Source organism: Mercenaria mercenaria, chromosome 18, assembly GCF_021730395.1.
Source record: "Mercenaria mercenaria strain notata chromosome 18, MADL_Memer_1, whole genome shotgun sequence".
Lineage (NCBI taxonomy): Eukaryota > Metazoa > Mollusca > Bivalvia > Venerida > Veneridae > Mercenaria > Mercenaria mercenaria.
Genome location: NC_069378.1, coordinates 29,930,034 through 29,941,834, shown reverse-complemented (window position 1 = coordinate 29,941,834; position 11,801 = coordinate 29,930,034). Strand labels below are relative to the sequence as shown.

Below are 11,801 nucleotides of genomic sequence, written 5' to 3'. Positions count from 1 at the left end.
TAAATTCCAATTTCATTTAATGTAGCAACCTTCATAAAGTAATTATGCCATGTAAATCCATGTATCTTTATGTATAATAATGTAATTTTGACTTTTAATCTAGAGCATTTATTGATTACAAGGTCATCCGCCATCTTGTTTTACACGGTGGATAGCTGATAGTTGCTAAGAAGCTGTTTACATCATGAGTCATCAACTTAATGTTAGAAAGCGCAAGTTTGAGGTTTATATTGTAGTCTTCTCTAAATCTCCTAAATATTTTAGATACTTTCTTGTATTTTTCAGTCTTGTAAAGCCATTTTTAGCTTTTACCACACATTTTCTGTGGTTGCCACAATTTTACTGTGCACCACAACTTTTCTGTGTGCACCACAAATTTTCTGTGGTCACTACTGGTCGGGGGCCACCAACCGGACACTTTTAGAGGTTTTTCGCCATTTTCTCTTTTATTTCCTTCATTACAACTGTGAAATTTCACATGAACATAGTTAGGTGCACCCTCAAGAAGCAGACTTAATTTGTTTACCCCTAACGAATGATTAATGCCCTTTCCAGGGCCAAATGTAGGGTCAACTAAACTACTTACTTTCACTGCTTGGCAGTACCATATATCTGGACAGTTTTTTTTACAACTTATGGGAACCTCTGTATTGATGACATTTTGCTATGTAATGTAAAAACGAGTCAAAGTATTCATTATTGGCCTGAAAGATATAAATTTTATTCAGTTTTTTTGGTTTGGAAAACTGCTATATGATAGTAAGAAATGCAACGGGATTTCCAAATCCCCCATGATAGTTTCATGCTTCAGTATGAATGATGAAATCAAAAAATGAAATTTCCTCCTCAATAAGTTATTTTTGTCAGATATAATTCCACATCATTGTTAAAAAATCAAATGTGTGTTTGACTTATAAAAGATTGCTAAAAATACAGCAAACTTTAGCAGCTACGAAACTGTCCAGTTTGGTGGTCGTCCGGATTTGGTGGTCCTCAACCAGTATACAGTTTTTCTGTGGAGCGTTCGTGAATTCACCATTTTTTTGTGGCATGTTCGGTGACAGTATATAAGGGCTGCTCACCGTCATTCTGGAGCTCCAACTTCAAAATTTGCACTTGCACACCGTTTTGGCTGTTATTAAAAATTTTCGAAATTTTTACTTGGAATCGAAATATGAAAGGTGTGCTTTATTTATTTCTACCTTTGGCAGTATATTTATTAAATAAAATAAATTTAATCGTTCAGAATATTATTTTTTTGTAGATATTTTCAGTGTAATTATACTTGATCATTTTTATCTCGGGTGCTGACAGTTCGTGTTCATTCTAGTGGTTGCGTCGCGACTGTTTTACCGGGCATCTTTGATTGTTTGATCGTATATTTTCACCGAATCTTATGCAGAAGTTGTTAAGGTTAAACTAAATAAATTTTAGAAAACTTTAATAATCTTTCGCGGTATTTTCTTAGTTATATAAGTATTTCCCAATGGTCATTTTTCTGAAATAAAACAATGTTGGAGTCCAAACATTAGATACTTATAGGGTAGAACCACTCGACGAAGTCCAGCAGCAAGCAGTGTTCCAGCCACGGCGAGCAGTCTCTAACTTTCCAGTCACGGTGAGCAGTCTTTAACGGTCCAGTCACGGCGAGCAGTCTAACGGTCCAGTCACGGCGAGCAGTCTAACGTTCCAGTCACGGCGAGCAGGTCACTGAGTTCCAGTTCCAGTTAGCAGCCTACAGCAGTCTACGATTGTTCCAGTTCTATATAGTCCCAGTCATAATTGGCAAACTATAGAGTGCCAGTCACGCTAACCAATCGTTATTTTCAGTCTACCTTGAGCAGACTGTTGAGTGTCCAGTCACCTCTACCGTACTCTAGTAAATCTCGAGGCCAAGTAATTAATAGTGCCAGCACTGTCAATATACAATACTTGATACAGGACCCACAATACAGTTCAGTCCAGTCCAGTCCAGTTCAGTCTTATACTACACCCAAGGGCTACATTCTGTCAGCCTTTATCGGCATATGTGTTAGGCAGCGACTGACCACTGTCCTAGCATATAGGCCGTATAATAGTATCCAATCACTGAAGTGTCGCGCAAGGGCAGGAGCATAACATTATTTTGTGGTGGCAGCGGTGGGATCTACTGTTTTCCAGAGGTAGATCCAGAGATTCGAACCTGAACTTGAGGCTACCAGTGACCAGTGATACTTAGTTGACAGACACTTGAAATTACATAAGTAGCAGCAACTATGAGTAGTTCTTCACCTTTTGACAGTGATGGGGTGGTAAGCTTTAAGGGTAATCAACCTGGAGACGAAGTGCACACAAGGTCTGCAGACTTTGAAACAGCCGATGAAATGTCTGAGGTGGCGTCTATTATGAGTGACCACTCTGCTGTGCTAGGGCACGACGCAAGCAGCGGCAACACAAATGAGAATGCAGTGATTCAGATATCTGCTATGATGAATGGTGTGACCGATGTACTGAAAGACGTTGTCAAAGAGTTGAAGGAGTTGAAGCAGACCCCAGCTAGGCAATCAAGTTCTGTTAATTTTTCACCACCCATGAATGGTATAGACCAGGCAAGAAGCTATCATAATGATGAAAATCAGGAAGGATTGTACAGGGCACCTATGCGACCACAATGGGTAGCTGAAAGTCATGGGTACGGCATACGTGATGACTTGGCATACGTCAACCAAAACAACTTTGAAGGTGCATCTATGAGACCACGAAGGGTAACTGAAGGACACCGTTACGGCATACATGATGATACGGCTTACGTCAACCAAAATAATCTTGAACACATGAATTTTAAGTCTTTCAATGTAAAAATGCCTTCTTTTACAGGTAAAGAAGACTGGGCAACATGGATAGCCCGCTTTGAAGCGGTTGCTCATAGGTATAGATGGGGACGAGAAGAGAGACTTGATCAGTTGCTAACAAGAATAGAGGGCCAAGCGAGCGAGTTTGTTTTCACACAGCTTCCCCCTTCAATCCTACAGAACTATGATGATCTGATCAGTGAGCTGAATAGCAGATATAGAAGGATTGAAACAACACGTTCCTTTGCAGCCAAGTTCAGTGCTAGGACCCAGCGACAAGGGGAGACTGCTGAGGAATATGCAGCTGACCTGTAGAGGTTGTATGACAAAGCACATGGGTACAGGGATAGAAGGACACGTGATGAGGACTTGGTCAGAAGGTTTTTAGATGGTTTAAGGGACGAAGAAATACGGTTTGAGGTGGAATACCATAAAGAGCCGGCAAATATCAATGAGGCAGTGTTTCATGTGGTGAACTTGATACAAACAAGAAGCAATGGTAGAGCCGATAGAAGAAATAAGCAGGGAGTGAGACGATTTCGAACAGAAGAGGCTGATGACAGGGTTTATCATGACAGCTCCAGATATGAGCGAGCCAAGAGAGTACCGGAGTGGAAGAATGCTGAGAAGATGAAGAAAGAGGAGACTAATGATCAAATGAAGGTGCTAGATCAGATTCTAGAGAGACTCTTAAAACTGGAAAAGGCCCATGAGCCCCAACCTCACAAACGGACGGAACAGAATAAAAGAGCTGACATTAAAAATATGGTGTGCTTTCACTGCCACAAAAATGGTCACTTTGCCAGAAACTGCCCTTTGAAGAAAACTGAAGGTAGAGGAACAGATGACATGGCTAGACAAAGGAAGGATGATAGTCAGTCTTTAAACTTTCACGGACCGACCCTTGCGGCCAAAGGGAGGTCCCAGTAGAGTTTGATGTTAAGGCCACTGAACTTCACGAGAAACATGATAACGGACTGGGAGCAGTAGAGGAAATATTTGGTAGGGAAAGGGAGACAAGTGATGGTGTATATATCGAGGGCAGTGTTGAAGGGAAGCCGGTAGTGTTCACGGCAGACACTGGTGCCTCTAGAACCATCCTATCGTCTAGGGTTTATCACAAGTTGGGTGACACAGAGAGACCACCATTAAAGAATTCAGCACGGCTGAAAGGTGCTGGAGGGACTCCTATCAAGATACTTGGAAAAGCGGTATTCGGGATGAAGTTAGGAGAACTACATCTGAACAGAGAAATCCTTGTTGCGGATATCGAGGATGATGCTCTGCTGGGTTACGATATACTGAATGCCGCTGACCTACTGCTGTCCAGAAACATAGTCATGTTAGAAGGTACAGAGATACCTTGCCGCCGCAGAGTGAGTCATTTAAAGACGAGGAAAGTCACAGTTGCCGGTGATATAGAGATTCCGGGAAGAGCAGAAGCATTGGTAGATGTGTACGTAGAAAGAAGTGAAGTTGATGATAATGACACGCAGGCAGATTATCTAGTGGAACCTACAGATGGGTTTAAGGAAGAATACCAGTTAGTTTTAGCATCAACATTAGTTGATATAAACAGGGCGGCGACTTCAAAGGTACGAATCTTGAACCCATTCCCTACAAATATTAAACTCAGGCAAGATGCAGTAATAGGCAAGGCCGAGAAAGTACAGAAGATAGTGAGCATAGTGTCAGAGAAAGAACACGAAGGTGAGGTGGACAATTTTAACAGGGTAAGGCGAATAAATGTCTCAGAGAAAGAGCAAACGGAGACCATATCTGAGATGCCAAGGTCAAAAGTAGAAGACGTACCTGACCATCTAAAGGAACTTTTCAATGAAGCTGTAAAGGGTCGAACACGTCAGGAATCTGAACTCATTGCAGGTCTTCTAGTTAAACATTCAGACACATTTTCAAAAGACGAATGGGATCTTGGAATGACAGATCTAGTTGAACACCCGATTAACACCGAGGATGCTGCACCTGTAAAGCAACGTCCAAGAAGAGTGCCCCTGGCATATGCAGACGAGGAGAAGAAGGCTATTGAAGATCTTTTGAGGAAGGGCGTCATCCAGAAGAGCACCTCGCCATGGGCGAGTCCTATTGTTCTGGTCAAAAAGAAGTCAGGAGCTATCAGGCCCTGTGTGGACTACCGTAGGGTCAACGTGCTCGTAAAACAAGATGCCTTCCCGCTTCCCAGGGTTCAAGATTGCCTCGATGCGGTTGCCGGTGCCAGCTTGTTTAGCAGTTTTGATCTCACAAGTGGGTATTTTCAGATACCTCTTAAGAAGGAGGATATCCCCAAGAGTGCTTTTGTTTGTAAATTTGGTCAGTTTGAGATGACTAGGATGCCTTTTGGCCTGAATAATAGCAGCAGCACATTTCAGAGAATGATGGAGCTCGCGCTGCAAGGTCTTCAATGGGAAACTTGTTTGGTGTATATCGACGACATTACTGTATACGGGGCAACCTTCAATCAGCATATTGAACGTGTTGATGAAGTATTGAATAGAATTCAATCAGCCGGTCTGAAATTGCGTCCAGACAAATGTCATCTGCTGCAGACGGAGGTAGTGTTCCTAGGTCATGTGGTTTCTAAAGATGGTGTCCGACCAGACCCAACAAACATATCCAAGATACTCCAGTGGCCAAGGCCAGAGACTCCAAAACAAGTAAAGCAGTTCGTGGCAACAGGCTCGTACTACAGAAAGTTCGTCAGAGGGTTCGCTACAACCGCCAGGCCGTTAATAGAATTAACGAAGAAGGGCAAGGAATTTATTTGGAGTATCGACTGCGAAAAGGCGTTCTGTGCACTGAAAGAAGCACTTACCAGTCCTGATGTCATGGGTTACCCTCTGAACAATGGCGGTGTGTTCATTCTTGATGCAGATGCTTCGGGGATCGGAATCGGTTCCGTGTTGGCCCAAGAGCAAGGTGGACGTGAAAGAGTGATCGCATATGTGAGCAGAGGATTAAACAAGGCAGAGCGAAACTACTGCATAACTGAGCAAGAGCTGCTAGCTGTGGTCTTTTTCATTCAGTATTTTCGCCAATATCTTCTGGGACGGCGTTTCTTAGTCCGAACAGACCATCAAGCTTTGGTCTGGTTGTTCAGCCTCAAAGAGCCCAGCGGTAAGATAGCGAGATGGATCGAGATCTTAGCACCATACGACTTGGCAATAGAGTACAGGCCCGGAAAGAAGCAACCACATTGTGACGCCCTATCGAGATGTGAGCAACCTAGGGACTGTCAATGCAGTGAAGTAGATATGACTGAGGCCTTGAAATGTGGACCGTGTAAAAAATGCAGGAAACGCGCAGAAGACATGGGGTGTGCGACTACTCTCAGCAACCAAGCTGTAATGGGCACAAGTACAGAACAAGGAACCAGAGCCGACAAAGTTAGGGGCGCTAATTAACACAGTGATACGGACACCGATGACTCGGCTCCAAGCACCTCAAAAGACATGGAGGATAAAGCTGTCCATCCTTGGCTTGAACTATATTCTCCCAAGAAGATGGCTGAAAAACAGAGGTCCGATCCAGAGATTGCGCCGATCATCAGTGCACTGGCAGAGAACATAAAACCAAGCAGCACTGCCATGGAGATGGAAAGTCAAGCAACAAGGCAGTACTATGTTTTCTGGGATTCACTTTACATGAAGGAAAATGTCCTCTGCAGAAGATTTCGTAAGAAGAATGGTACCGACGAGTACAACCAGGTTATTGTGCCGCGTAGCCTGCAGAAAGAAATTTTAAGTCAAATGCATGACAGCGTACTTACAGGCCATCTGGGAACCAAGAAGACGAAGCAAAGGATCCAGGCAAGCTTTTACTGGTATGGTTTGAAAGGTGACGTCAATCTTTATGTCAAGACGTGTGACGTCTGCGAATCTGATAAAGCGCCGCAGAAAACTCCTAGAGGTCCAATGGGTCATTTGCATAGTAGTGCCCCATGGGATACTGTAGCCATAGATTATCTCGGTCCTCTTCCAGTGACGGCCAATGGGAACAAATACATACTCGTGCTTACTGACCATTTCACTAAGTATGTAGAAGTCATAGCTGTGCCGAATCAGCAAGCAGAAGACTGTGCTTTGCGAATAGCAAACGAATTTATCTCTAGGTGGGGGACACCCTTGAAGATTCATAGTGATTAGGGCCCAACATTTGAAAGTAATATTTTTAAAGAGTTATGTACCCTGTTTCAGATAAAGAAGAGCAGAACAAGCCCGAGAAACCCGAAGGGGAATGGCCAAGTAGAGCGCTACAATAAAAGTCTCCTGAAAATGATAAAAGCTTTCCTCATTGACCAGGATGAGTGGGACCTTTTCCTAGGATGCATAGCTGGGGCATACCGTTCCTCTCCTAACGAGTCGACGAAACTTGCACCAAATCTTATGTGCTTTGGGCGCGAGGTGAGACTTCCAGCTGACCTTGTGTATGGTGTTCGGGAAGATGACAGCATCCCGTCATACAGATCACACGTGGAAGCCATTCAAGAGCACATGTTCCGTGCACATGAAGTAGCCAGAGCCTACCTGAAAGTCAGCGCAAAACGCAGCAAAGACCTGTATGACACCAAATTAGCATTTGTGACTTACAAGCCTGGAGACCTAGTGTGGATGCTACATGAGACCAGAAAGATCGGGGTTACCCCTAAACTCGAAAAGAAGTATGATGGTCCTTTTGTTGTTACCGAGAAGACATCACCAGTAAACTTTGTCGTTCAGACTGATCGCGATGGGCGTACTGTGTTGATACACCATGATAAGCTAAAACACTATAACGGGTCAAATGTACCAAGATGGGCCAGTAAAGTGGTCAAAAAGATTGTGAATAAATGCTAGTGACATATTTTGTCACTATAAAGCTTTGTCTTGTTATCTTTTCACAGTATGTATTTTAGAAGCTGTCAAACAGTACTCAAGGTCGAGCTGATCTTGCATTGCCGGTTGTAACAAGCGAAATTTTTGCTACTAAGGGTGACGTCTTTCGTCTTGGATGAAGGAGCGGTCATTTTCGGTCAGGCCACCGTGTTTCGCGACGACAATATGTTCCGCCGTACACTCTACGAAACTGTCAGCTACCCATAACTTTTGAACGCCGATTCAGTAGAAAATAAGTATCCCAACAAATTTTCTATTCCAGGAAATGATGGAAAGTAAGGTGGTCAAGCGTAAACACTTCGCCTGTCTCTACTGTGAGAAGAATGGTTCCTCACACGTGAGCGAAAAATACCGGATGGTGGACCATGTGCTGAAGCACCACCTGGCACTAGACAGGGTACCATTCTACTGTAACCTGTGCATGTTCCGCTGCATAACACGTGAGCAACTTGATCGGCATGTCACCAATTACAAGAGGCACATAGTGATGGTCAACACGCTGGGGGAGACCGAGGATCACCAAAGGTATCTGGTACAGAACCCAAGTGCATCGATTCCCATTGAAGGTACCGACTTTCGGCAGATACCAGAAGATACGCGGTTAGGGCAGACACCCGATAGGTCCAGTGACCAGCTTACCATTGAAGTTCCCTCGCCACAGGTACCAATCATCGGAACAAGTGAGGAACTTATCATAGTACAGTTGCCACCGTCTGTTTTGGCTGCACTTTATCCGTCTGCAGGTGCCAAGAGTCCTCAAGGATTTGGTGGTCCCCGACCTGTAGCTCTAAAACGGCCACCTTCTGCGCCAGCGACACTGCCGTCGGCTGTGCCATCCACACTGCCACCATCTGTGCCAGCAACACTTTCATCTTCTGCGTCAGTGATACTGCCACCTTCTGCGCCTCTAACACTACCGCCACCAGCAACGCCGTTCCCACTACCTGTGCCGGCGACACTTCCATCTGCGCCAGTGACACTGCCACCTTCTGCATCTGTAACACTATCGCCATCTGCGCCGCCGACTCTGCCGCCATTTGTTCCGCCAGCATTGCAGTATGACCCTTGTATGCCGGGGCTGACAAGATCTTTTGACTCCTTTGGGGATGCCTTATCCACCACCAATGCTAAAGGCACCGATTTACTGGCGAAATCCCACCACCAGAGGACAGTGACGCCAACCAGCACAATAGGGTATGAGCCGACCCCACTTCAGATTATTGCAGGCGCTAGTCCCAGGTTACACATGCCCGCTGTAGCCAGTACCAGTAGGATCAGCACCCCTTCAATATCTGGGCGATCGGCGTTCTCCACCCTGAATACGCCAGAGCTCAACGGTACTGCTGAAGACCCATTGGACTCAACGTTCGACAACCATCCTAGTGTCGAAAACATTATGCCGCAGTTGATGGGAAAGCAGCCTCCAGAACAGATGACGTTCTCCCCTATGCCGACCCATGAAACTGAGCCAGTTAAGGAGACTAGGGAGTCGGAAACCCAGACAAGATCAGAACCTAAAAAAGTTGGCAAGGAGTTTGACCCTCTGAATGCTGTTTTAGGGCACTTTGAGAAGACCATCGAGGTTTCACTGGGTAAAGTAACATTTGCCATCGAATCCGTGGCAAGGGCAACCAGACATCTACAAAACTCCCTTGATTCGATGAGCGATTCTCTTTTAACCATTTCAAGGACAGCTGACCGGATCGCAGATGAGATGAAGCGCAATGGGCGAAGGCATGAACCAGCAGCCACAACAGTTCCATCCAAGAGGGCCAGGGAAGAGGAAAACAAGGAAAATGATCGCCATCTGAAATTTGTAGTAACTAAAAAATCTAACAGAAGATGAACATTTGTATTTTATAAACTGGGGTTATTTGTGCAAAAATCTTAAAACTAGTCATACTCCAGAAAATTTTAATTTAATTTAATCATCCTGATTGATACTTTTAGATAGATAGCTTTAGGGGTTAACTCAGATTTGTTGTTAAGTAATGTTTTTCTTAATGATGTTCTAGTTGTTAAAGTAAGGCTGTAAGTCTTGGTGTTTTAATATGTAAATACTTTTGCATTTGATACTCAACACTTCATGTATGCAGTTTAAATTTAAATGCAGAAATTTAATTTATGCATCTTGTTAAATGAATTCTTATACTAAGACACTCTTTAAATTTTGCTATTGACGATTGTTAAGGCAATTGATGAAAGTTTATTTAAATTTAAGGTGGTTCATTCCATATATGTATTGTTAAGGTGGTTATTCACATGCTACCAATTTTAGTTCTGAAAGTGTAAAATTTTAAATATTTATGGCAACAGGAGTTTTGCCATGGAAAACCAGGGGGTAATGAAATGCTCCAGAAATTTTACCTTTTATTTATCCTTCATTCTTTCATTGGAGTTGTTTACTTTCGTTTTGCAGCTTTTGCTGGCGACAACGCATGAAGCTGACTGTTGTCTTGGGTCATATTCACAAGACAACAACCAGACATTACGTATTGTACCAGCATTTTTATCTATCCTTCACTTTTGAAGCCGTTTTCCATGACAGAACTTTGTCAAAAGTTTGTAAATGTATCCGAATTTCACGACAGTTGTCAGTAATGCCTTATTCCTTCATTTTAAGTTCCAGATGTTAAATTCCAATTTCATTTGATGTAGCAACCTTCATAAAGTAATTATGCCATGTAAATTCATGTATCTTTATGTATAATAATGTAATTTTGACTTTTAATCTAGAGCATTTATTGATTACAAGGTCATCCGCCATCTTGTTTTACACGGTGGATAGCTGATAGTTGCTAAGAAGCTGTTTACATCATGAGTCATCAACTTAATGTTAGAAAGCGCAAGTTTGAGGTTTATATTGTAGTCTTCTCTAAATCTCCTAAATATTTTAGATACTTTCTTGTATTTTTCAGTCTTGTAAAGCCATTTTTAGCTTTTACCACACATTTTCTGTGGTTGCCACAATTTTACTGTGCACCACAACTTTTCTGTGTGCACCACAAATTTTCTGTGGTCACTACACAGTTTTTCTGTGGAGCGTTTGTGAATTCACCATTTTTTTGTGGCATGTTCGGTGACAGTATATAAGGGCTGCTCACCGTCATTCTGGAGCTCCAACTTCAAAATTTGCACTTGCACACCGTTTTGGCTGTTATTAAAAATTTTCGAAATTTTTACTTGGAATCGAAATCTGAAAGGTGTGCTTTATTTATTTTCTACCTTTGGCAGTAAATTTATTAAATAAAATAAATTTAATCGTTCAGAATATTATTTTTTTGTAGATATTTTCAGTGTAATTATACTTGATCATTTTTATCTCGGGTGCTGACAGTTCGTGTTCATTCTAGTGGTTGCGTCGCGACTGTTTTACCGGGCATCTTTGATTGTTTGATCGTATATTTTCACCGAATCTTATGCAGAAGTTGTTAAGGTTAAACTAAATAAATTTTAGAAAACTTTAATAATCTTTCGCGGTATTTTCTTAGTTATATAAGTATTTCCCAATGGTCATTTTTCTGAAATAAAACAATGTTGGAGTCCAAACATTAGATACTTATAGGGTAGAACCACTCGACGAAGTCCAGCAGCAAGCAGTGTTCCAGCCACGGCGAGCAGTCTCTAACTTTTCAGTCACGGTGAGCAGTCTTTAACGGTCCAGTCACGGCGAGCAGTCTAACGGTCCAGTCACGGCGAGCAGTCTAACGTTCCAGTCACGGCGAGCAGGTCACTGAGTTCCAGTTCCAGTTAGCAGCCTACAGCAGTCTACGATTGTTCCAGTTCTATATAGTCCCAGTCATAATTGGCAAACTATAGAGTGCCAGTCACGCTAACCAATCGTTATTTTCAGTCTACCTTGAGCAGACTGTTGAGTGTCCAGTCACCTCTACCGTACTCTAGTAAATCTCGAGGCCAAGTAATTAATAGTGCCAGCACTGTCAATATACAATACTTGATACAGGACCCACAATACAGTTCAGTCCAGTCCAGTCCAGTTCAGTCTTATACTACACCCAAGGGCTACATTCTGTCAGCCTTTATCGGCATATGTGTTAGGCAGCGACTGACCACTGTCCTA

General features: G+C 43.0%; 1 protein-coding gene across 1 annotated transcript; it reads left to right on the top strand.

Annotated features, from left to right (window-relative positions):
* Positions 1-7,120: 7,120 nt before the first annotated feature.
* Positions 7,121-7,681, top strand: LOC123562304 (uncharacterized). Its single transcript, XM_045354946.2, has one exon. The coding sequence runs from the start codon at positions 7,121-7,123 to the stop codon at positions 7,679-7,681; it is 561 nt and encodes a 186-aa protein (XP_045210881.2).
* Positions 7,682-11,801: the final 4,120 nt, after the last annotated feature.

Excerpts from the sequence above, each read along its gene's own strand:
- LOC123562304 (XM_045354946.2), top strand. The coding sequence starts at position 7,121 with ATGATAAAAGCTTTCCTCATTGACCAGGATGAGTGGGACCTTTTCCTA.